The 26,752-nt window shown below is 41.5% G+C and overlaps 1 protein-coding gene across 6 annotated transcripts in view; it reads right to left on the bottom strand.

Annotated features, from left to right (window-relative positions):
- Positions 1-5,666: 5,666 nt before the first annotated feature.
- The window catches only part of Chd1l (chromodomain helicase DNA binding protein 1 like), a 50,738-nt gene continuing 29,652 nt past the window's right edge, over positions 5,667-26,752 (bottom strand). The window contains exons 14-23 of one of the 6 annotated variants that reach the window (XM_071618516.1): positions 26,038-26,191; positions 22,472-22,652; positions 16,094-16,242; positions 15,185-15,348; positions 14,035-14,240; positions 12,874-12,972; positions 10,015-10,085; positions 7,650-7,764; positions 6,894-7,002; positions 5,667-6,027 (exon numbers count right to left, since the gene is read on the bottom strand). In XM_071618516.1, coding sequence (XP_071474617.1) covers positions 5,949-6,027; positions 6,894-7,002; positions 7,650-7,764; positions 10,015-10,085; positions 12,874-12,972; positions 14,035-14,240; positions 15,185-15,348; positions 16,094-16,242; positions 22,472-22,652; positions 26,038-26,191 — 1,327 coding nt within the window. In that variant the 3' untranslated portion in view covers positions 5,667-5,948. Of the gene's footprint in view, positions 6,028-6,893; positions 7,003-7,649; positions 7,765-10,014; positions 10,086-12,873; positions 12,973-14,034; positions 14,241-15,184; positions 15,349-16,093; positions 16,243-22,471; positions 22,653-26,037; positions 26,192-26,752 lie in introns of those variants that run through there. The other 5 variants (XM_071618513.1, XM_071618515.1, XM_071618514.1 and 2 more) reach the window with 5 other exon arrangements.

Consider the following 26,752-nt stretch of genomic DNA (forward strand, 5'->3'; position numbering starts at 1 on the left):
ATTTGGAAAATTAAAATATTTGCATGTTACAGTTGATACTTCTTCTGGATTTTTGATGGGCTCCCCTCATGACGGAGAAAAAACTAAAGATGTTATAGCTCATTGCTTACAAAATTTTGCCACTGTGGGCGTTCCAAAACAGTTAAAAACAGATAATGGTCCAGGTTATGCTTCTACCTCTTTTAAACAATTTTGCTCAACATTTGGCATTACTCATATAACAGGAATCCCATACAATCCACAGGGACAAGGCATAGTTGAAAGAGCTCATCAAACTATTAAAATGTACTTATTAAAGCAAAAAGACGGAATTGGGAAGGGGTATATATTCCCCAAAGATAAACTTAAAATAACCCTTTTTACTCTAAACTTTTTAAATTTGGATTCATCAGGGCTTAGTGCTGCGGAAAGGCATATGTGTCCAAAAAATGTACATAAGCCCAAGGTACTTTGGAAGGATATTCTAACAGGACAATGGAAAGGTCCTGACCCAGTGATTGGCTGGAGTTGGGGGTCTGTTTGTGTGTTTCCACAGGGAGAACAGCAGCCGATTTGGATTCCAGAAAGATTAACTAAAGCGATTTCTACAGACCAAAAAGAAGATGATTTGACTCAAATCCATAACAGCTGATATCCAGAACTCCAGTTTGGCTATCCTTACATCTGTGACAGAACCAGGATGCTTTTTTCTTTTTGTTTGTTTGTTTTTTGTGGTGCTGGGGATTGAACCCAGGGCCTTGTGCATGCAAAGTAAGCACTCTACCAACTGAGCTACGTCCCCAGCCCCCAGGATGCTTTTTTCAATATCTATTTTATTATTGCCCTTTCCCACATCATGAAGTTCTATTTTGTTTTTTGAGCTCATATAGACCTAGGTTAATGTTTTGCTGATCAGTTCTATTTTTTGACTATAGAGTTTTTAAACATTGCAATGGAGATTTCACCTGTAAAAAGTTATAAGGCCTTTACTATTATGTTATGTGTGCACACTTGTGTTTTATGTTGTATGTTTGTATGTATGTATGTCCATATATCATATATGATGAGTGCTCATGAAAAAATGGATCTAAATATTTTTTTTATTCACGTGATTTAAATGGTTTAATTTAAATTGGGTAAACAACTGTTGAGGATTGTTTTAATATGTGAACAAAAAAGGAGGTTAACAGATCTGTTTGTTTACTTTCACCTTTCCTTTTCATTATATTTAATAATTCTCTTCAAGGTAATGTAAATTGTTAAGAAAATTGTTTTCTTTTAGTGCCTTCTGGAATGTTACATAATTTTTTCTTTATCCATTATTGCCAGAATTCCTATTTTCATCCCAGTGCCGGTGAAGACAAAAATAAAACCAAAATCTACAGCTTCTGCAATAGCCATCACTGAACTGCTTGCACCTGCATGCATTGTGAACTATCTGTTGGTGCAGCGACTTGTGGTAGTGTTGGGGTGTTTTTGCTGATGGTGTCATCGGTGGTAAGAGCCATTAATGGTACAATTTTTTTTTTTGCTGATGGTGTCATCGGTGGTACAATTTTTCCAAAAGGAGCCGTCAATTGGCTTGGTGTATCTTCCTCCCTTCTGCTTGTCATGGTCGTTCAGCTAAAATTTGGAGGCCAACAGAGGTGAGGCAAAGAACCGCAGCCCCCCCCCCCCCCCCCCCCCCCCGCTGGTACAAAGACCTATCCACAGGTGTGGCTATATACTGGACCTGTAGTCAGTGACAGGTAAGATCCAATTGCAATGGTACCAACCTAAGACAGGAGGCTGACGCCTTGAGGTCAGCTCATCCGGTAACGGGTAAGGACCATATGTACTATTGGACAACCTAAGGCAGGCATGGTCTCTAAGCCACATGCTTGTTGTTTAAACAGAGAGGGGGAGATGTTGAGAGCCACAGCCGAAGGGGCCCAAGCAAACTCCAGCTGCCAGCAAACTTCCAGCTGCCAGCTGATGATTGGCTCACAGCAGCCCCAGCAAACTTCTGGCTGCCAACTGATTGGCTCCTCTGCGGTGATGCTCATTGGGCTGTTTCCCCACCCTTTCAGACCACAGAGCTGCTCATTGGGGGACTTTTTTTGGCTCTGCCCACGTGACCCAGCCAATCAGCCTCAAGAGTAGGAGGAGTGGGGGAAGTTGAGAGGCTTGAGGGAAGCCGGTGGTGGCAGTTGGGCTCTGAAGGTTTTTCCTGAGGAGCTGTGTGGTTTGGGTGTGTGTGTTCTAAAAATAAAGTTCGTTTCTTTTGACAAGTGGCTCCTGAATTGTGCCCAGCCAGACTGCAGCACTGGATGATCCTGGTTGGCAGTCACCCCCAACCCCCACCTCCCAAGACTTAGTAGCCTTCTTAGTAAGCAGACTCCACCTGAAAATGTGTCTTGGGTGTTGGTTTGACAAGGCTGGCTTTTGATTCTAGCCGGGAACCATTGTGTAGTTTCTGTAGCTTTTCAGCTGTGATCAGTAAATTAGGGCATGGTATAGAGAGTGGATAGCACCACTGCCCCTATGGGCCATGCAAGAGTGGAAACACACTAGCAATTCAGGCAAGTGTGATGTGGACAACAGTGGATGTGGGGTCTTCACTGTGGGGCTATTCTTATAATGGGAATGGTGGCTCCTATTAGGTGACAAGTTTCCTCAGGCATTGTTGAAGCTAGCTCTGCAACAAGCAAGGGACCTTGACATTAAAGGCACCAGTAGTAGTGAGGGGCCTGAGGCCCAGATGCTGCATGGGAAGAGGCAGCAGAAGGAACCTGGGCACCTCCTCTGTGGCATTCACACCCAATTTTGACAGAACTTGGTCAGATAGGATGCAGGGGTGGCTGGCAGTGGGAATTGCATAGGTGGGGTGACAACAGCAACTGTGGTGTTCTTCTCTACTGCTACATGGTAGTGCCTGCCTGGGAACGGGACCCTGGCCAGAGCTAAGCAGTTCCCCTAGCCATGAAGCTTGGGCACAGGGTAACAGGAATAGCCAGAGTTACTGGCTCAGCACCTTCTGTGGGCAGGACTGCAGTAACAGGAGAAGGGGCAGTGTGAGCCACGTGTGAACCTGCCTTTAGTCCAAGCACCAACACAACTCTGTAGTCTTAGACAGCAAGTCCCTGATCAGATTCTGGATGGGATTCCTGACCCCTACAACAGTTCAAATCCAGACAGCCGCTCATTTCTGCTACAGCATCATGGTTGACTACTGGGAGATATCTAATATCCTTTCCCACAGCAAGCCTACTTCAGGGTGCTTATTTAAGTGGCTATATGCCTGTGAGGACTATGAAATTTCCAGTCTGGGATAGCCAGCATCCCTACTGAGAGTTTTCTGAGGCTATATCCATGTGTATCTTGGCCCAATTAACCAGGAGACAGCCTGGGGATTCTAGGATGGTTAATGCTGGGCGTCAACGTGACTGAATTGAAGGATGCCTGGAGAAGTGGTAAAACATACTTCTGGGTGTGTCTGTGAGGGTGTTCAGAGAGAGGACTGGCATATGGATTGGCAGAGTGAGTGAGGAAGACCCACCCTGACTGTGGACAGCACCATCCAACAGGCTGGGGCCCTGGATGGAACATAAAGTAGAAGAGGGAAACTTGTTTTCCAAGGTTCCTTTTCTTCTGCTGCTTCCCTTCGACAATTTACTGCAGGTTTTCCTGTCTTTGGACTCAAACTTACATCAACAACCCTCAAGGAGTTGGGCCGGGGGCTGCACCATCAGTACCTCTCGTTCTGAGGCTCCCAGCTCTTTGCACTGAGCTGCTGACGACTTCCATGCTCTCCACAGCTTCCAGATGGCCACTGTGGAACTTTTTAGCCCTTGTGTCACATAAGCCAATCTAATGAGCCTCCTTTTACCAACAGATGTTCTAGGGGTTCTGTTTTCCTGGAGAACCCTAACGTAGGGTCTATCCTTAGTAAAATCCCCATGGTGGGAGCATGGTATATAGTGTAAGGTGACAAGCACCCCCGCCCCTTCCCCCCAAGCCAACAAAAAAACAACTGTGCCCATGGAAAGATCACCTATACGCTCTGGGTACTGGGTTCCCTGTTTCTCTACTTCTCTCACATGTTCAGAAACTACCCAGGTAGTGTTAGTGGATAAACTGTCAAGTGAAACAAGCCAGGTATAGAATACGAATATCAAATGGTTTTCACTCATTTGTTGAAGCTAAAAATTCTGATTACATAGAAGTAGATAGAATGACAGAGGTTGCTTGAGGCTAGGAAGGGTAGAAAAATGGGGGCTTTGGAGAGGGTGATAATGGGTACCAAAATACTATGGGTGGAGAGGGGAGTAGTTCCAATGTTCTATGGCATAGTGAAAACAGTCTATAACAATTATACGTAACAAAATAACTAGAGGAAACTCTGAAGGATCCCAGCACACAGAAATAATATTTGAGGAGACGGAAAGGCTAATTAATTACTTCAACTTGACTATCATACATCATGACCAATTATATGAGATACATGTGTCAAATTAGAATACTGTATTCCTAGTAAGTACAAATAATATTATCAACTAAAAAAATAACCTATGTGTTAAGTATTGGTGGAAAGAAAAGTGGATAGGAGGCAGTTAAATGCAATGAAAAAATTGGGGAGAAAAGAATAAGGAATCATGAATTTGGAGTCTAACTCATCTTTGGCACAGATGCTAAGCTGCGGAAGGATGAAGGTATAGGTAGGGAGTTGAACAGAATCATGAAGTACTGGAAGTACTACCTTTCTTAGATCATGACCCTGGCTTTGTGAGGTTTTCCTGCATCAAAGGCCCCTGTCTGAGACCTCTGACAAGGACTCTGCAGCATTCAGGGTGTTGACGGCCTCAACGAGGCAGAAATTAGGCTGGCTGAGGACAGCTGCCCAAGACGAAGACTTCACATACAAAAGTGGGAAAAGTCAGACTTAGGTTTATCCCTATGACTCCTTCCCCAGTGGTTCTCAGGCCCCGACCTTCTCCAACACCACTAGTCATTTTATGCCTGCTTTGTGCCATTTTCACAATTCTCTCATGTGTTGAAGCTGAAATGGATTTAATGGGTAGGGGAAAGGAGATTCACTGTTTTTTCTGGGGTTGCATTTGACAGGCCTCTAGGCCAAAGTGTTCTTTTCAGACTGAGATACTAAGCAGTGCAAAAAGAAGGGCAGGAGAAGCTTCACTTGTCTGGATCAAGACTCTCTTCTCAGCTCTATTCCTGAGGCTGTCTCTTGAGGGCATGAATTACCTGAAGGTGTTTCCTTCTCCCAGACACCCTGTTCTATTTCCTTTGTATCTCCTTAATCCAGACAGTCTTTCCTTCTGTAAAGAAAACATCTGGTGAAGGAGAAAGAAACCTAGATATAGAGGAAAAGAATAAAATGGCAAAGAGACCAGAATATTTATCATTATGCAAACAGTTATACAAACTGAGATCAAATAACTTTCCCAAATAAGTTGTGCATCCTCTATTACAGGTACCATATCAGAGTAACACATCTAGGAGAACAAATTTAGAATTAGAAAAAGCACTATCCCAAAGCTCCCCAAATCCCCCCCCCCCTTTTTTTTGGTATTGAGATTGAACCGAGGGATGCTTAACCACATCCTCAGTCCTTTTTGAGATAGTGTTTTGCTAGTTGCTGAGGCTGGCCTTGAACTTGCAATCCTCCTACATTAGCCTCCTGCGTCACTGGAATTATAGGTGTGCACTATGATGCCTGGCCCAATTCTTTTCTAAGATACTCATGACAGTCAGTCTGGACCAATATCTTTTTTTTTTTTAATATTTATTTTTTAGTTGTAGTTGGATACAATATCTTTAATTTATTTATTTATTTTTACGTGGTGCTGAGGATGGAACCCAGGGCCTTGACCGTGCTAGGCGAGCCTCTACCACTGAGCCACAACTCCAGCCCCTGGGCCAATATCTTGATAGCTGGCTGCTAACTACTGGATCTGGTGCAGGGCCTACTGTTAAGGCACCTGCTGTGCTGAGGAGGAAAGTGGGGACTGTGAATGAAGGACAGCAGTCTTGTTTCTAGGGAAGTAATATCTGATAAGGGTGGTCAAGGAAGATGTATTTCATCACTTTATATTCAACTTTGTCAGAACTACTAGTTTAATAATTAGTGAAATAACCATTCTAAAAGTAATATGTCCTAATTTCTTTTCTCTATATCATAAGTACTTCCAATATTGTTGGCACTAATTATTGCTACTATTAATCTATTGTAGTAAAACTCTTATGCTACTGCTTAAATTGTGCAAGCACATAAAACCTTCTCTATTTAAAGTTTTTGTAAGGAGTTGTGACTGAAGGATTCAGTAAGAATCTAAGTACAAAGATGGATTTTCTGTATAATTATAGCCATTGGGGGGTCAACTTGGCAGCTTCTGATTTTGGATAGAGTAAAATAGTTCAAAGAATGCTAATGGAGATCTTGAGAAATAAATATTAGTTTAGTTATTGACTTAACAGAATGAATTTCATATAGCCTCTTCAGACTATATCAAAAAGTTCCCAAAATAAACAGTTCACTTATTTGTTAACTGTTTAGAGAACGGAATAAGTTCTTAGAATCAGGCCTTGGTCCACAGACCTGAAAGATTTCTAGAAAAGTAGTAAGAAAAAATTTAGTATGTAATCAAAAGACAATAATTGCTCAATTGATTCTCCCCTTCATATATTTTTAAATCTATCTCTTGGCATCCAAAAGTGTTCATATGTATATCTCATGGGTGTGCGCTCTGGATATATACATAAGTCAGAAACTGCTTCTGAGTGTCTGTCCCACTGAGGAGGGCAGAATGAAGAACATGGCAGGAGAGGACTTGGCTGTGGATTAAATAGCAATACCAGAAAACAACATATTTCCCTCCTGAATCGGGGAACATATTATCAGGACCACAAAAGGATACATGTAAGTTGGGATGCCTCTTGCAGCCAGATGTTTCCGAATAAGTCGCTCAGTACCATACCAGTTAAAATCCCTGGTGGCATGACCGATGCGTGGAAGATGAACACTTGCTATTAATAAAAAAAAAAAAAAGATCATGATGTCTTTACTCATCAAAAATGGGTTGATGGGTATACGATATACAGAGAAGAAAATAACCATTGACTGTCCACCCAAAATACACAAATACAGTGTGAAAAATATGCTGGCGAGGGGATTATAATAGGGAAAAATTAAGTTGTTCTGCTGAACATAAAGATCCACAGGCTCTTGAAAATAAGCAGGCACAATGGAAGTAGAATATGATTAATGGTGAAATCAAAGATTCCCCAATAATCCATGAAATTCAACAAACACCAAGACACACTAGGTTTAGAAACAAAATTAAATTTCTTTGGCAGAGAGTCACGGCATACTGTGAGTCTCTAAGGGGAAGTATAATAAACGGCTTTTCCCAATTGCGTATGACCAAATTTCTTCATCTCTAATCTTCTGCTTCCCCACTGTAAAATCATGATAAAAACGAGATAACAAATACAAAACCAACCTGGAAAGGAAAACGGGTCACACACAGACAAGATGAAGTGGTCATCAATCTGTGCTCTACCTTTGCCATGCAAACCGAGTGTGGTCTGGACATTCCTCATCTCCCCCTCAAAACAACACCACATGTCTGGAAAAAGAAGGTCCTCTCCTGATCTCAGATGGAAGAGCTTACCTTTCTTTTTCTTTGCTGCTAAAAATATCTTCTTGAGGCCCTCTTCTAGGGCTGCCATCTTAATGCCAGACAGGACATTGGAGCGATCACGGTGCTGAGCCACTACCAAGGCTAACTAGAAAGAACAACCATTAGATGGATGACATGAGACAGTTCCACTGTCAACTCAGTGACCTGCCCATGGAGGGGACATAGCCTTTTATGGACCACTTAGGCTTTGGCTCCATCCCCCCCCCCACCCCCCACCCCCCGCCGGCCCTTTTTTTGGTTACGGAGATTGAACCCAGGGGTGCTTAACCACTAAGCCGCATCCCCAGTCTTTTTTTTTATTTTTCATTTTGAGACAGGGTCTTGTTAAGTTGTTTAGGGCCTCACTAAATTGCTGAGGTTAGCTTTGAACTTGTGATCCTCCTGCCTCGGCCTCCTGAACTGCTGGGATTACAGGCGTGCGTCACTGCACCAGGTGGCTCCATCTCTTTTGTATGCTCTGCTTGCACAGCAATGTGTGATTATGTACCCATCATAACTTGTTTTTGTGGTAACGGGAATTTCTTCCTCTTTTCATGATATGTTAAAAACTAGAATCTAAAACTTATACTTTCTAAATGTTCTCATAGGTAAAGAAAAATTAGATAGGATTTTAGAGGTTCCCACGATCCAGTCCTCTGACACTAGAGTTAGGCTGCCTGCTTGTCCTGGGAACTATTTCTGTCTAGACAATCTCTATGAAAACAGATGCCAAAGATCTCCCACCTCCTCCTTGCTGGGAGCCATTAGCCAAGTAGGTATGACAATTTCCTTGCCAGCGTACCCCATGTTGCAGTGACATTGAATGTAGGTGACCTTGCTCAAGGACCAAGGCGGATTAGGGCGTTCCCGGTTTAAGGTTTAAGATTATTCCTGCTGGGAATAGGGCGTATCCTGCTGCCTGAGTTCCCCTTGAGTTCTCACGGGATTCAGACAGTATTCTTTGGGAGATAGAAGCCCAGTGGAGGTGGATTTGGGCAGAGAACGTGGATTTCCCCAGAACGTGATTGTAGACGGCTGGTGTGAGTTCGGGAATAAAGAGTTGCTGTTTGAATCTACAAGCTGTGTGGTGGCTCGTGATTTTGTGCCCAGCCAGACCGCGGCACTCCTAATGGGGGGAAGCTGGAGAGTTCAGGGAGCTTCTGGAGCCAATGTCAGTCACGACAGTCACGTCCCAGACACAACGTTCCACACTGTGAACAGTTTCCTGAGTAACTATATTCTGAAATTCTCATGCATGGACATTATGTTGTCCACCCTCTGCCTTTTTTTCTTATTTTAGAAATTCCTGAATGAACCAATAAACTGGAAACCACTTTGTTGCTAGTCACACACACCACCAATATGAAGAGAATGAACCTCTTTCAGCCTGGTTTCTAAATTTCTTAAGTGTAAGTTTTGGTTCAGAATTTGGATGTGGACTCAGGTCTTGGAGAAAACTGTCGGTGTGGTAAGTAAATTCACTACAGGTATTCCAAATGACAGACAAGCAAGCAAGAGATACTTAAGGTGCAAAAGGAGGATTCTGATGTAAGCAGAGAAGTGCTGTACTGGTTCCTTTCCTCTGCCTGTGGCTGGCCAGGAAACACAATCTTTTACAGAAACTTTCATGTAATAAATGATGAAACCCCCAGAGTTTTGAGACATATTTTCTTACTATTCAGTAAATGTTCACTGAGTATTTCCTAGGAGCCAATACTATGTGGGATACTAAGGATAAAAAAGTTCCTACACACAAAGGGGCCTGGAGTCTAGGCCAGGGGATGATAAGGAAGCAGGACAGCGCTCAGGGACTGTGATACTCAGACGGCTGGGGGATGGCGAAGTGGAGTGTGGGGGCCAACCTGCTTGTTATGGGATGGACCCTGCTCCCCCAAATTCATATTTTGAATTTGGGGTACTCCCAGTACCCCAGAATGTAACTACACTTGGACAAAAGCCTTAAAAAGATTTATACTGACAGTAGAATGAATTGCAGATAATTTTCCTATGTTCATATATGAACACACAACCAGTCTAACTCCACACCATGGACAACCACAAGAATGGGCAGTTACAGGGCTGGGGATGCGGCTCAGGCGGTAGCGCTCGCCTGGCATGCGTGTGGCCCAGGTTCGATCCTCAGCACCACATACAAACAAAGATGTTGTGTCCGCCGAAAAACTAAGAAATAAATATTAAAATTCTCTCTCTCTTTAAAAAAAAAAAAAAAGAGTGGGCAATTACACTCCATGTATGTATGACATGTCAAATACATTCTGTCATGTAAAATAAAAACAATTATTGGGAGCCAAATGTTAGTTCTGATTAAGAGATGTATTTTTGTTTTTAAACTTACCAGATCTTGCCCTGTGTTTCTTGACTCTTTATCATCAATAGGAAATAAAAGGACACCTCCCAAACTTAAGTCTGAGATTAAAAAAAGAAAAAAGAACAAGAGAAAGAACACTCAGCCTCACATGGACCACTGAAGGAGAATTACTCCGAACCCTACTGTGCCTGCTCTTCCAAATCCAGTTAGGTCTAGGACTTCACCTCTGCCAGTCTTTCGTAGCCTTTTCTCACTCCCCTGTTCTCCTGACCTCAGTCACCGCCTGAGCCAGGTTCTCATCTGCTTCCCTCCTGAATTTTTCATGTTCTGCTAACTCAGTATTCCCCAAACGTCACCAGCCAAGTGCCCTACAGGCAACGGGGAGGGAAAGCGAGTGCTAGAGGCATCCCTGGGTAGGGAGCTGGGGAGGACTTCTATGAGCCTGAAATGCCTTTGGAAGTCTTAGTGTTTGTCTCACATCATTCAAATTCTGCATTCTACTACGTCTAGTCCTATTGCATGTTTTCCTACCCCATACAAATCAAATCAAACTGACATTCTAGGCAGATGTGCTCATTTAATTCTGGGCTCTACATAATCCAGTTTAAACTTTTTGTTTAAACTAAAAAGGTAGATATCTTGCACACCCCAATCTTTTAATTCTAAAATACTGGCTCTGCTACATCATTTTCTTTTTAATTTTTTTTTTCTAGGTGACAATGGACCTTTATTTATTTATATGCAGTGCTGAGAATCGAACCCAGTGCCTCACATATGCTAGGCAAGTGCTCCACCACTGAGCCCCAGCCCCAGCCCTGCTATGCCATTCTTCTGATCAGGTTTCCTGTATGTCTAGCCGTGATCCACTGGATGTGGTCCTACTTAGAACGTATCCCCTAGACAAGCCATGTATGGTCTTCTATGATGTGGCCAACCCTCCCTTTACAACTGAACTCTGCTGTTCTTTGGCCTAAGCCTGGCCCATGCGTGTGGACTGTGCAATGACTTGGGAACAGTAAATATTATAGGGATACCAAAAAGAATGTGACTGTTAGGCATCTCTTGCCATTCTATCCACCTATTCTAATTCAACCCATCTTCCCAGACCCCAGATAACTCTTGCCATTCCAGGAAGCCTTGGTCCAGTTCCACCTACTCTGATCTAGGCTATTTAAATCCTTCTTCATGGGGCTGGAGCTGTAGCTCAGTGGTAGAGCTTGCCTAGCATGCATGAGGCACTGGGTTCAATCCACAGCACCACATAAAAATAAAAAAATAAAGTAAAGGCATTCTGTCCATCTACAACTACAAAAAAAAAAAAGATTAAAAAAATATAAATCCTTCTTTAGAAAAGAGTGTACACCTTCCAACTCCATTTTCTTACTGACCACTTTTACCTTAAATCTATACAACCAGGTGACACTCCTCACATTCCTCAAAGTGCTCCAAGGTCATGTGGCTGATCATGGGTTGAATCCAGTGGCCTTTTCCCAATTCTTTTTTTTTTTTTTTATTGGTTGTTCAAAACATTACAAAGCTCTTGACATATCATATTTCATACATTAGATTCAAGTGGGTTATGAACTCCCATTTTTACCCTGTATACTAATTCAGAGTCTGACACTGTAAACCACTTTGCCTTCTTAATATTCTCTCTTCCCTTACAAAGGTTGAGCAGCATCCCTAATCCAGAAATCCCAAATCCCAAATTTTTAACAGTGATATGATGCCACAAGTGGAAAAATTCCACATTAGACCTCATGTGATGCACAGTGCACTAAAAATAATGTATGAAACTACCTTCAGGCTATATCCATTAGATTTATGTGAAATATAAGTGAATTTTGTGTTTAGACTTGATCCCATTCCCAAGGTATCTCATTAAGGTATACAAAATATCCAGTTTTTAAAAAAATCTGAAATACTTCAGTTTAAACAAGCAAAACCTTTACTTCTCAAGGTTCTCTTATTTTTCTGAAAATTCTTACTGTCTCCTCTTAGCTCCAAAAGTTTTCCATGTACTGTTCTCTGGCCTCTCATTTCTCCAACACGATTTCTAACAGGGACCTCAGTCTGTACCTCTGGCTCTGACCTCTCCCGGGTTCTCTGCACCTTTTTGCTTTTGTTTTGAATCCTGCCAAGTCAAGATCTAGATCTGGGTTGGCTGTTTCAACACACACACCAAACCCTTCTTTCAGCAATGTGTTTTACACCCTTATGTTTCTCTCTACTTTAGAGAACTGGGCAAAAGAATTAGGAAGAACCAGTCTCTAAGATATCTGGAGGGCCCTTCTTTGTTGGACAAGGTCCCGTGACTGCTCAACCGCAGAAAATAACCTCAGTGATCATCTTACTCTTCCTGACATGTTGCAACCTTGACACGTAAAAGGAGGTGGCCTTTTCCCTTCTGTGTGACAAAGGACAATACTTCTTAGTCTTCTAAGTTCTCCTAGTCCCAAACAGCCTTATTTCTGTCTCCAGGGAGTGTTGTACCCAGGCTCTGCTGACCTCATAATCCACCTAGCACCAAACCTGACCCACCACCTACCAGTTTTAATAGTGTGTTGCATTTCTCTCCTATAGCTCTCTGACATTTTTATGGGATATTCCCTTATGAAGATGGCATGAGTTGGATGAAATAATCTTTATTCTAATACTTGAAGATGCAGCAATTGACATTTTTCAAAATACCTACACATTCATTATCTTCACTGTAGTCCCACGGGGTAGGTGTGACAAAGTATATACCTTACAGATGAGAAAACAGGCAGAGAGATGATAGAATTCCGATCCCAATGGGCTCTCCTAAGTCTTCTCGAGGGCTAGCTAACCCCAATACCGTCCTGAGTGTCTTTTCCTGTCTTATTCCATTGCTCTGTTTCTTACCTTTCATCTTTCCTGCCAGCTCATATATTTTTCTTGGCTCAGCTGATCGTGCTTCCAGAGCTGTGAATAAGCCACCTCTGCCCCAGCGGCCAGAGTCATCTGACGGAAGAAAGAAAATTTTCATCTGTAAGAGGCAAAGTCAAGCCCACAATTTAGAAAAACAAAATCACACAAGATAGGCTTGTAGAAGAATGATTTTTTCAAAGGGAAGGAAGGAACGATATATCTGATCTCCTAAGAGAATCATAGTTGGATTCCCAAATATGTTCAGGTTTCTGAAAGATACGCCTGGTCATCATAACAGAAAGGCAGCTCATAACACCACATGTGTTATGAAGAAGCAGAAATCTCTGGTGGGTCTATGACTCTGGAGGGTGGAGAGTGGACGGACACAGCAGTGACAAGCACTGTTGATACCACAGCATACAACTCCCATTTTACAAGCAAGGAAGAGAAAAAGTTAAATGACTCATTCAAGCTCACATTAATGTAGCTGGTTGGCACCTGGTATTTATACTCATTCATACCACAACTGCTTATTTACCTGTATCACACGTCAGACATCATTCCAGGTACTGGGGTAATACAGTGAACACACATGCACACACACAGTCCTCTTCCATTAAGCTTATGTTCTAATGCAATGAGACAGTCAAAGACGTACGTTAATACATCAGGAGGGGATAAAGGTAAGTGGTGTAGAAAGAGGACAGAGTGACAGAGGCAACATACAGACTGTTTTATAAGCAGACATTTGAACAATGCTTGATGGGATTATTTGGGAAAATAGGGTTCCTGGCAGAGGATACAGAACATGCAAAGGTTGTCAGGGGAACACACAGGGAGTTTCTCAGAGAATACAGTTTTCTTCTAAAATGCAGCTTTGTTTCACCATCTTAAAAAACTTGTGCAGAGGATGAGACAGATATTGTCCCATTAACATAGATTAGGAGGCTGACACTCAGGGAGAGTGGGTAACTCAACCAGGTAAACCAAAGAGCCAAGAGTCAAATCCACGCCCGCTGATTCTACAAGCCATGCTTTCTTGGCCACATGACACTGCACTGGGACCAGCCCTCAAGCCATGACTGTGCCTCATCCTCTCCCTTTCTTGGCACCATGAAGATGAGGCACCTCCCTGTCCCACACCACTTCTCGTACCTACACAATGCACAATGAAGGCGTCCTCGGCCTGGGCCTGAGGGTGTGTGACGTCACCGCTGACATACTTGATGGAGGCTGGGTCTGGGTCTTCGCAGCCCAGCTCGGCAGCACCCCTGTCTTCCTCATCCTCGAGGTCTTCAGGCTCACTCTCCTCAGAGGGCAGGCAGAAGGACTGGTAGTTGTTGGACTTCCACCAAGCCATCCTTCAATAGGCCAGAGAGAAGAGAAAAGTAAGCTCTCCTTTGAGCACATTTTGCACTGCTATTCCCAAACAATAACTGCCAAGTAAAATGTAATTACAAACTCACCGATTGAAGTTTTCTGCTCAATTGTAAATAAACAAGTTTTAGTGATTAGCCCAACTATCTCTTGATTACACTTCAATAATGAGCAGCCACCAAATGTCCCTGTTTTTAAGAACATGACTAAAATGGACTGTTCAAATAAACAATTCCTTGTCAACCATAATAAAATCTTTAAAATTTCTTGTTTCTCTGCTTTAGGTACTCAAGACTTCTCACTAAAGTAGACTCAAGGTTAAAGCTGAATCTTTGAAAAAGTGTTCTGTGGAGTCAGGTGTGGTGGTGCACACCTGTGATCCCAGCTACTCCGGAAGCTGAGGCAAGAGGATCCCAAGTTAGAGGCCAGCTGGACAACTTAGTGAGAGCTGGCTCAAAATAAAAAATAAAAAGAACTGGGGAAGTAGATCGTGGTAGAGTGTCCCAGGTTCAATCCCTAATCCAAAAAAAAAAAAAAGTATTCTGTTACCAACAGGAACTACCAGGTTGATACTTTTTTGAATTTTTAAGTGATGTTCAATTGTGGAATCCTTTGCCAACTGTGACCCTCAGCTTGGTTAGTAACACAGACATACTTTTTTTCCATCAAATATATATTAAGGGCTTGGGGATATGGCTCAAGCAGTAGCGCGCTCGCCTGGCATGCACGAGGCGCTGGGCTCGATCCTCAGCACCACATAAAATAAAGATGTTGTGTCCACCGAAAACTAAAAAATAAATATTAAAAAATCTCTCTCTCTTAAAAAAAAAATATTAAATTTCCCATATGAATATCCTTCCCTTCTCCACAATCTAGTAGAGGAGACGAGACCTACGTCACTGGAAACCACAGTACTTTATGGACATACTTTTTCTTATGTTCAGCTTCTTCCTTTGCCCTCTTCTTTTCCTCTATTAATCTCTTTCTCTTGGCTGCTGCTTCTTGTCTTCTTTTCTGTCTTTCCTCCAGTTCTTCTGGGCTCAGAATCTGCTTCCTTTTGGTGGACCCCTCCACTAGGCCTGGGATAAGAACCTGTAGGAAAGACAAGACCACAGCCAAGAAGATCAGAGACTTCCTATTCCTCTCAAGTCTCCTCCATCCTAAAGTACACTCCACAGAGGTAACTCGCGTAGGATTTCACAGAGCACAGCATCCCTGTGTGGTGGGCACTGGCCGCCAGGTAATCCAATTTAACATTCATATTTTGCATCGCACTGGCACGGCGCGCAAAGCACTAGCATGGCTGGTAGTCATTTTGATTCATCTCGTTAGTAATAAGGTGCTTACTTTTTTCTTTGATTGAAAGCATACACCGTAGGATGGCATTTAAAGTTTAAATAATTTTAACACGAATCTTTCTACAAATGTACAATTCCTTTTAATACAGTATTTTAGCATGATTATCTTAATGATAGCTAAGATTTAGAAAACACATTCTAAGCACAAAATACTGTGAACATTACATGTATCGTTTATGATTGCCATCATCTCTTAATGAAACAGGGTCATGATTATCAACAGCAGGATATGGTATTTTGATGTAACATGGTGATCCCTTTAGGGTGGCTTAGAAGAGGGACAGGCCTACTTTTACCTGTATTAAATTGTACAATATACTCAGCTTATTAATGTTTTTTATACTAGATTTTTACATAGCTTTTTATATAGGGTTCAGTTAATTTGTTATATTTTAACAGACATTTATTCCTTAACAAATCATCCTAAGATATAATTTTTTGGAAGACTTTATGATTTCACACAAATTAACAGCTCTTACACTGCCTTTATTTCGGAGTAACCGGCCTTCTTGACTTGTTTTCTCCAAAAGGGTTTTCTGAAGATTCACCAGTTGTTCAAATGATTTTCTGTCTTCCTTACTAGGCTCTTTAGAATAATCTTTACCTTCGAATAAGTACATATGGCTTTCTAAGAACATAAAACACAAAGTGAGAAATGTTAAGACATTGAAAAACAGGTTAATGCTATTCAAAGCAATAACTAGGTGAATAAGAGAACAGCCCTTACTCTAAAGGGCAAAGACCAGCTTGTGATGAAGGCATTTCATTTCCTGTTGCACTGACACTGATAAGTTTGGGTTCTATACATGTTCACTTTTCAAAGGACAGAGCCTTGGCTTAAAACGCTTTTGGGTCTACCCAAGATGATATGGGAATCTCTGCTGGATCCCTCTACCCTGCTGAGTCTCAAATCACTCATTCATTCCACAACTATTCCCAGTGTAAATCTCACTGACTTTTAAGAACCTCTAATAAAATCTCTACTTTTTAATTCCAAACACACTTTTAATACTTTTTTCCCTTTTTCTATAATATTAAAAGGAACAAGTGGCAATTCTATGAGAAAATGGAAAAAAAAATCACAAAAAATAATCCCTTGGATTTATAATATTCTTTACAGATCTCACAAAGCATCTTCATGTTTTTCACATCAATCGTGTTATAGCTAACCCCACTTATGAAAGGGGAAACTGAGACTCACACAGGGATTAAATGGTCTTTCTGCTACAAAATGAACAGGGCAGGTTTTTCTAATTCTAAGATCAATATGTTCTTTTCAGTAGATTAGTGTGTATGGAAAAGCAGAAAAAAGCTTGCAAATAATCATGGCAAAAACAACAAGAACAATAGTATAATCTTTTTTCTTTCTTTAATTTTTGCAGTGCTGGGGATCAAACCCAGGGACTCACAAATGCTAGGCAAGAGCTCTAACACTGAGCGGCACCCCCAGCCGATAGAATACTCTTAAGTAGCACTTTATGCTATCAGAGCAATTTCACATCTAGTATCACATTTGATTTTTGCAGCTGTGTAAAAGAGTAAAGCAGACATTAATAGCACCATTTTACAGATGAAGACACTAAGGCCCAATGAGGCTAGGTGGTCTGCCAAGATCATGAATCAAGTGATAACCAGCCAAGACCAGTAAACACAGATAGGTGGGATAATAATTCAAAAGTGAAATGTATGTAATAGCACGTTACCAAATAATTTTCACAGCATTATGAAATCAGCTATGTTTTCCCCAGAGAGTATGAAAGCAAAACATTTTCATTCTCAAGAGATCAACTGCTTCACACTTGTACCCAAATCTAACCAGCCATAATTCTAATTGGCATTTGCTAATTAAATCAGCAGGGGGCTCTCAAAGAGGCACTCTATCAACAAGTGGAAAAACATAAAGAGCTGAGAAGTTTCAATTATGATCAACATATGTAGTATCATACTGCATGAAATTCTCAGCTTACCATATAACTGTGCTTTTTAAAAAACTTGGCATTAAAGATAAAGCAACCTTACTTTATACTTAATTGTGAATGGGCTGCTCTAACTACTCCTCTTTCATATTCATTTGTTATTTTTAACCATGCTTTGTGTCTTCACTCTGTTTCGAAGAGGCAGCTGGAGCCCACAGGTCTAGACCCTCATCTGGGTCCTGCCAGAGGAACCATCTACCACAAAGAGAATCAAGACAGTCATCGAAGACAACATTCCAAATTTTAATCCAAGTAGAGAATCCAACAGTTAAACTGTCTGCAAAAATGTAATTTTTTTGTAGGTAGACTGAGATATATAATTATCTTTCTGAAAACACTGCAATTTTATTTTGTTGTAGTAAATAAAGTCAATCTAGATGAGTATAGAAAAGGGTGGAAACTTGGTACTAAGGTAATCAAATACAACTTAAAAATATGACCACACACATCTATTTTTTCTCTCACCCGAAACAGCTAAAGGACAATACACAGATTTCTAAAAAGATACATGAGGCAATGGTAGATGAAACAGTGCACGAATTCTTTGGAAGATAAAAAGTGGGTAAGAAGAGAACAACAGATTCAGAAGAGCTGTGGAACCAAAACACTGGTATCTAGCTGGGGCTGACTGCAGGAACAGAAACCCTTTCAGTCCTCCAAAAACTCAGACGCACAAGCACAGGCACCACAGTATGGAGGAACTGAGAGGACCCGCACACCAAACACCAGGAGCACAACAAGCCCTCAGCTCCCTGTCTTTCCAATTTAAACCAACAATTTCACTGTAATGGTATAGGACTCGTCTTAGGATATAATGAGTTGTCCAGTGAAATCTTCAAATCTGGCTGTCTGAAAAGCTCCCCCAGCGCAAAAGCTGGCTTGCCAACCAGTGCTGTTGGCATGAGGCCCAAAGGCCACCCACCTGTTCACAACAGAGCTGCCTGTCAGCTTTGGGGCATTTCACCAGCACCCTGATCAGACAGGACACCAGATGTTTCAGGTAAACTGCTAACAAGAACAAGAGACTCCAAAACAAAATTTTTAAAAAGAAGAGGAAGAAGGAAAAGCAAATGGAGGAAAAAGAGATAATACAGTGGGCAGGGTAACACTTTTTGAAAAGATATAATAAATATCCTCCCTGAGATATATTTTAAAAAGCTATAATAAATGTCCTGGGGGAGGATATTATATCCTTGAAATGGGAATAGGACACGATTAAAACAACAAGCTGAGAACAAGAAAGAGTTCTTGAAGAATATAAATGTGATACTATCATAACAAATTTTTAAGATAAAACACAAGAAAAGTCCAAGAACTGTGTTCTGTAAAATAATGCCAGTTGCCTAGATTTTGAATTCTCCATATATTCCATAAAAACCACACCAGTCAACAAGGATAATCAAACCACCCCTAATCTAAGCCTACCACAAAATTAGGAGTCAGGAACTACTATAAACTTCCACTTGAAGGTAAACAGAGAATGAACATCCCAAACCAGCTGAGCTCTGAAGCCCTCACTGGTGTGGGGAGGCAGACAGAGACTGCACAGGAGCAGGACAGTGGGGCTCTAGCAGTGCCAGACAGATGAAGTTCATCCTCCAGAATGAGGTCACCCCAGGAAGGGAGAGCAATGAGGACGTCTGAGATTGGTAGTTCAGAGTAGTGGCTGCTTAGGAATTCAAAGGAAGGGCTGGAAGGAGACGCAGTCAGACATCTGGGGGCGCTCTGCTCTCGGGTGAGAAAGAGGTAATGCAGACAGCCTTCGACAGTCTATGGCAGGGAGAAAGAGAGAAGCAATGGGAGAAAATTCAGAAGGACAAAGCCAAAAGCCTCGCCCAGCCCCTTCCCTTCCAGTAAAGGAAGCACCCTACTGAAGCCACTGTGCTTCTCTGTATTGATGGGAGAAAGAACTCTTTTTCTTGGGCGGGGTGGGGTGGGGTGGGGAGGGAGGTACTGGGGATTGAACTCAGGGGCATGAACCACTGAGCCACATCCCCAGCCCTATTTTGTATTTAATAGAGACAGGTTCTCACTGAGTGCCTCGCTTTGCTGAGGCTGGCTTTGAACTCATGATCCTCAGCTTCTGGAGTCACCGGGATTACAGGTGTGCACCACTGTGCCAGGCTAGAAGGAACTCTTAAGAAGCTCAGTAAGGGTGAAAGATCTATATAATGAAAATTACAGAACCCTAAAGAAAGAAATCAAAAAAGACTTTAGAAGATAGAAAGATCTACCTCGCTCTTAGATAGGCAGAATTAATATTATCAAAATGACCATACTTCCAAAAGCGCTATACAGATTTAATACAATTCCAATCAAAATCCCAATGACATTCCTCATTCCTCATAGAAACAGAAAAAACAATCATGAAATTCATCTGGAAAAATAAGAGACCCAGAATAGCTAAAGCAATCCTTAGCAGGAAGAGTGAAGCAGGGGGCATCACTACACCAGACCTTAAACTATACTACAGAGCAATAGTAACAAAAACAGCATGGTATTGGCACCAAAACAGACTGGTAGACCAATGGTACAGAATAGAGGGCACAGAGACTAACCCACAAAACTACAATTATCTTATAGTAGACAAAGGTACCAAAAACATGCACTAGAGAAAAGATAGCATCTTCAACAAATGGTGCTGGGAGAACTGGAAATCCATATGCAACAAAATGAAATTAAACCCCTATCTCTCACCATGCACAAAACTCAACTCAAAATGGATCAAGGACCTGGGAATAAAACCAGATACTCTGCGTTTAATAGAAGAAAAAGTAGACCCTAATCTCCATCATGTGGGATTAGGCTCCAACTTCCTTAATAAGACTCTTTTGGTGCCAGAATTAAAATCAAGAATCAATAAATGGGATGGACTCAAACTAAAAAGTTTCTTCTCAGCAAAAGAAACAAATCTGTGAGGTGAATAGAGAGCCTACATCTTGGGAGCAAATCTTCACCCCTCACACATCAGATAGAGCACTAATCTCTAGGGTATATAAAGAACCTCAAAAGCTAAACACCAAAAAAACAAATAACCCAATCAATAAATGGGCCAAGGACCTGAACAGACACTTCCCAGAAGATAATATACAATCAGTCAACAAATACATGAAAAAATGTTCATCATTACTAGCAATTAGAGAAATGCAAATCAAAACCACTCTAAGTGTTGGCGAGGATGTGGGAGAAAAAGGCACACTCATACACTGCTGATAGGACTGCAAATTGGTGCAGCCAATATGGAAAGCAGTATGGAGATTACTTGGAAAATTGGGAATGGAACCACCATCTGACCCAGCTGTCCCTCTCCTCAATCTATACCCAAAGGACTTAAAAACAACATACTACAGGACACAGCTGCATCAATGTTTATAGCAGCACAATTCACAATAGCTAAACTGTGGAACCAACTTAGATGCCCTTCAATAGATGAATGGATTAAAAACTGTGGTGTATATGTGTGTGTGTGTGTATGTATACACACACACACACACACACACACACACACACAAATGGAATATTACTCAGCAATAAAAGAAAATAAAATCATGGCATTTGCAGGTAAATGGATGGAGTTAGAAAAGATAATGCTAAGTTAGCCAATCCCCAAAAACCAAATGCCGAATGTTTTCTTTGATATAAGGAGGCTGATTCATAGTGGGATAGACAGTGGGAGATGGGAGGAACAACAAGCTCTAGATAGGGCAGAGGGGTTGGAGGGGAAGGGAGGAGGCATGAGGTTATTAATGATGGTGGAATGTGATAATTATTATCCAAAGTACAGGTATGAATACACGAACTGGGTGTGAATATACTGTGTATACAATCAGAGATATGAAAAATTGTGCTCTATATGTATAATAAGAATTATAATGCATTCTGCTGTCATATATGAATAAAAAATTTTTAAAAAGATCAGTAAAAACCCTCTCACACCAGCCCATATTGACTCCCTGTTGCTGATACAGGAGAACAGACATTTTAAAAATAATCATGAGAAAAAGAAAAAACAAAACAAAACCCCTTTCAAGTCTGAAATTCAAATATTTCAGAACAGAAAATGGACAAAAAGATAAATATTGGGGCTAAGGCTATAGTTCAGTGGCAGAGTGCTTGCTCAGCATGTGTGAGGCACTGGGCTCGATCCTTAACCACCACATTAAAAAAATAAAATAAGGGCATGCTATCTACAACTAAAAAAAAAAAAAAAAAAAAGATATTGACCAAATTTGGGAAAAAAGAAAAAGGAAGACAAAATGATCTCCTACACCTCATGGGTCTTTTTTTTTTTTTAATATTAATTTTTTTAGTTGAAGTTGGATACAATGCCTTTATTTTTACTTCTGTTTTTATGTTATTTGTGCTGAGGATCGAACCCAGGCCCTTGCACGTGCGAGGTGAGTGCTCTACCGCTGAGCCACTACCCCAGCCCCCCCACCTCATGGGTCTTAAAAGACCTAAAGCACATGACATAGTCAGTACTGTTGATGAACACAATAAATGTCCATAAATATTAGTTGCAATTTAAAAAACATTCTACTATTGAGAAGAGGAATCACTGTGCAAAGCACCATCATAAAGATAGCAGGTTTCACCAAATAAACTCCAGAGAAGATGTCTGCGTCAAGGGAGAAAAGGTTCAAATTTAATCCTTGAGACTGACAGGACCACAGACATTAATATCATCACTTGGATTCAAAGTCCAGCTTCAAGGGAACAATGATGACTCTGGCAGTTCTTGGACCAGGAAGCCTTAAGAATGTCATCAGATGACTACAGGGCTGGGTAGGAAGGAGAGGTCCCCGGAGCAGGACACAGGACTTCCCGTGGGGACGCATCTCACTCACACCCCAGCTTGAGGTGACGGAGTCATTGGCTCACCTAACCCCAACTCACTTCCTTCCTCCTGCTCTCTGATCCCTCCTCCAGCTGCAGGCAGGGCATCAGAGGCCCACTGGCCATTTTCTGTCTCTCCCAGGATGGACTCCAGGTCTACCTCCTCCAGGGTGCTCCCTTCAGAAGACAGCAGTTTATCCAAGCCAAATTTCAGTATGTCACTCAGCTTGGATGAAGAAAACGAGAGATCCAGTTAGTTCTCAAGAAAACACAGCTGAGGATGTGTGACTTGCTAAGTGTCTAACTGACACCAGGTGACTCTTTCCCCGATGGACTTTCTTCTCTTCCATCACAGATGACACCTGCCAGGCTGTTCTGGAGTTGGATGAGGAATAAGCAGAGAGGTGATAAATGATGATCAGAGATGTTGACTTTGACAATTATTTACAATACCAAAAAAATATTTTGGCCTCCAATTTTTTTGAGGAGTGGGGGCAGATAAAATGATTCCCAGCATCTTCTATAGCACTCTCACCAGCCTTTTTTACAGGTACTTCCAGCAGTCCGAGAGAAGTCAGAGACCCTGTTGGCTACCTTCTTACCTCTCCCACTGCCAAACTCTTATAAAGAGAAGGTGCCACTGAATACCTCATCTCACCATGAGCTGCCACCTGTCCTTGCCAAGCCACTTTGCTACTACAGTGCTTTATGGGACCCACTTTGGCAAAACCATAACCACCCTGATCACCAGACCCAAAAGCCCTTTCTCAATTTCAATCTCCCTGGACAGTCCTGTGGCACTCCCCATCCTGTCCTCTTGCTCCCCCTAGGGGACAGACTCAGCCTACTTCCTGCGGCTACAAGAACCAGAATCTTAGATAGTGTTACCTGGCTTCACTTGCTACTTGCAACTCTCCACCTCCCTAAGTACTATCTCTTAGGAATTCTGAACCAATTGGGATCCACATCATGGGACTTCATTTTCATTTTGCCCTTTTAGATTTGGTTAGTTATCTCTAGATTGCCTATTCTGTAACTTGGAAACTTTAGCTTGAAAATACCTGAGATGAAAACTATGACAAAAACTAAGCAAAACCATACCTGATATATTTATATTTAACCTTGGTGGACATATATATATATATATATATATATATATATATATATATATATATATAAAACCAAGCCAAATGGCTTTAGCATTTAGTACCCAAAACAGAAGAAAGCCAAGTATTTATGATGAGGCTCAGTCCATACTGGGACCCTTCCCCCTTCCACTCCTTGGACTAAGTCTCCTGGCTTCCCTCGCTACTGCTCACTCACAACGTGTCTTTAAGGAACTACCCATTTTTTAAATGGAAACCACTTTATTACAGTAACCAAGAGCATGTAGTTGGAAGTTAAAGAGTGCTCGGATTAGAGTCATGAACCTGATGTTTGGAAAATTTCTTAAGATGGAGGTAAAGACGTCTATCTCATTTTTTTGTTATTCTTCTTCTGAAACAACTGGAAAAAGTGCACGTCACACATGCTTAGCACACAGTAAGCATTCAATAAGTGTTCACCGCATCTTTATCTGTTCTGTTTCTGTTGTGTTCTCCTTGTAAGACAAGGAACCTGCTTTCCTTTTTCAGGACTTCACTGCTCTATATTGCTTAGATTTATCAAACCGTCTTTTACTATTAGATTCTTTTAATAACTTAAAAAATGTCCTGCTGTATTTTGAGACAAGGCAGTGAGTTATCACCCTTGTTCTTGGCAACCATAAATAACTCACAGTCTGGTGGGAAGGAAAGAATCAAGACAGAACCAGAATGTGATTTCTTGCCATGGCTTGGGCAGGAAGTCCCACCGAGGTCCTCTCCAACAGCCAATAGTTTGTACTGGCCCAAGGATCTGGTCCCATGGCAGAGTTTGTGCCTGTGCATTTCACAATGATGCGCTAGCAGCCAATGTCACAGGGAAACCCCTGACTGAATGCCTGGAGCTCCCTCCACTGGGGAAGCGTCGAGCATCTGAGAATTCGTCTCCTCTAACTCCTGATGCCTGTGCCTTCACAACAGCCCATGATGAGCTCCTGTCCCCAGGTCCCGTGAAGAAGTGTATCTAGACCCCTACAGTGTACACGTGCCTCTCTCTCAAGCTTTCACCTTGCATGTGAGATCGCCTCTTCAATAGTGTGAAAATAAAATGCACAGCCTGCCCGGCCACCATGACAGATGAGCATGCAGAAGACTCAAAACAGAAAAGGCCAAAGACTCCACAGTTACTCTCTAAGATAAACAAAACTCAAGCAAACAAACAAAACCTAGGGTTCTAGTACCCCCAAATCTGTGACCCTTTCCTGCAGGTCAATGACTCCCTAACAAAAACAGCACCATCCCTGTCTGCAATGCTGATGCGTAAAGATACAGATGTGAGAAAACTGCCATTTTTTAACTCATGCTTGGGCTAGTTGTAAATTTGATAATTCTGCTTGTAATACTGTGTAATTTTTTTCCTTTCATATACCTCTTGAATTTTTTGTTTGATAAGCTGATCCTTTTAAAAGCCTGGTTTTTCTTGCGAACTTTTCTAATTCCTTTCTCTTCTGAGTTTCCCTCTAACAATAATTTATATTGATTTTTACTACAAACTCTGTGGACTAAAGCCTACATTATTTTCATCTTTCTAATTTCTATCCCTATCTTCCTACTTTCTACTCTCATCTTTCAGGCTTAAAGGCTTAAAGCCATCTTTGAACTTGCTCTCTCTCACTGCCTGCCTCAAAACAAGAGCCAACTCCTGTCATTTCTCTGCAGTTTCCTACAGCAGACCTTCCCACAGCTACTACCTTTTGTCAGACATTTATTACTCTCTTCATGCCTGAATCATGCTAGATACTAGGGGTTGATCTCTCTGCATCTAATCCCTCAAAAGGACCTGGGGTATATTATAATATAGGTTCAATTTTATCTCAAAGGCTGCTGCTAAGCCTCCTACCAAAAGAGAGCTCTCTAGGATATTCTAAGCCAGCATTTGACCCCCATCTAATTTTTCCTTCTTCAAGCAAATTAACTCTAGTGCTTTCACCCCTATATCCTATGGCATAATTTTGAATTCCTAATCTTGTTCACTCATCTCTTGAGTATGGAATGAGTACTGTAAGTCACTACTCAAAGGGTCTGGGATTAAGGGGGAGGTATGGAACTAATCATCACTGATTAAAAAAAAAAAAAAAGGAAGAAAAAAAAGAACTTAAACAAATTCTCTCTGAGGTAACTCGTGGCACGCTCATCTTTAGAAGCCATGAAGAGATTAGATCCATGATGTTCAGTTACATGCTCAAAGTCATACATCCAATAAGGGATAAGATGTGAATTTCAATCCAAGTTAGATGGTTCAAAGCTCATTCTCTTTATTCTATTTTCTCTGCCTTTAAATGCCACCCTCATTTTTAGCTTGTATGGCACCTTGCATGTAGTTAGGTACTGAGAGGGTAAGAATTAGGCCAATGAAAAAATGTGTAATTTGCAACAATGGGTGGTTAATGCTGATCCTTTTTATTTGCATTCTCATCCACAGAGAGTACTGGTTATAAACCATGAGACTCTAAAAAGAACACATTTTACCTGGAGGTCAGTATCAGCCAAAGGTTTCTGGGCTCCCAGAGTAAAATGGCCTCTTTCTATGATCGTGTTGGTGAGCTGCAGTTTGGAGGCTGCTTTCCTATAAACTATTTCTTCCACAGTGTCTCGGCCAATCAGCCGGATCACTTTGACAGCCCTGTACGGAAGTCAAATGAGAGCAGTGTTATGAGTCTGCAAAGCTGGGGGAAAAAGCATGCCAGGAAAATATACCTAAAAGGAAGCAGAACCAAATGCCACATTCAGGGAACAATGAAAAGGACACTGCTCATTGGGACCTGAGCATTTGTTAGAGAAATCTGGCCTCAACTTCTTCCTGAACTTTTCCCAAAAAGAGTAAGAGGAAGGAAGATGAAGTGACCACTATTGGGCCTACATGTGTAGCCAGGATAACGCCTGGAAGGCATGTTACCTCAAGTCAAAGGGTAGCTGAACACAACTTTGTTTCCTCTTTGTGGTACTGGGAACCCAACCCAGGGGAGCTTTACCATGAAGTTATATCCCTAGCCTTAAAAAAAAAGTTTTGAGACAGGGTTTAGGTAAGTTGCAAGGTTGGCTTTAAACTTGATCTTCCTGCTTGAGTCTCCCATGCTGATAATGATTACAGGCATGTGCACCCACTGGCTTTAACTTCATTTTTAAACTGAATTAGGATCTAACGTGAGAAACATGAACTAAATAAATTCTAAGTTTCTTCTAA

Source organism: Marmota flaviventris, chromosome 10 (genome assembly GCF_047511675.1).
Source record: "Marmota flaviventris isolate mMarFla1 chromosome 10, mMarFla1.hap1, whole genome shotgun sequence".
Lineage (NCBI taxonomy): Eukaryota > Metazoa > Chordata > Mammalia > Rodentia > Sciuridae > Marmota > Marmota flaviventris.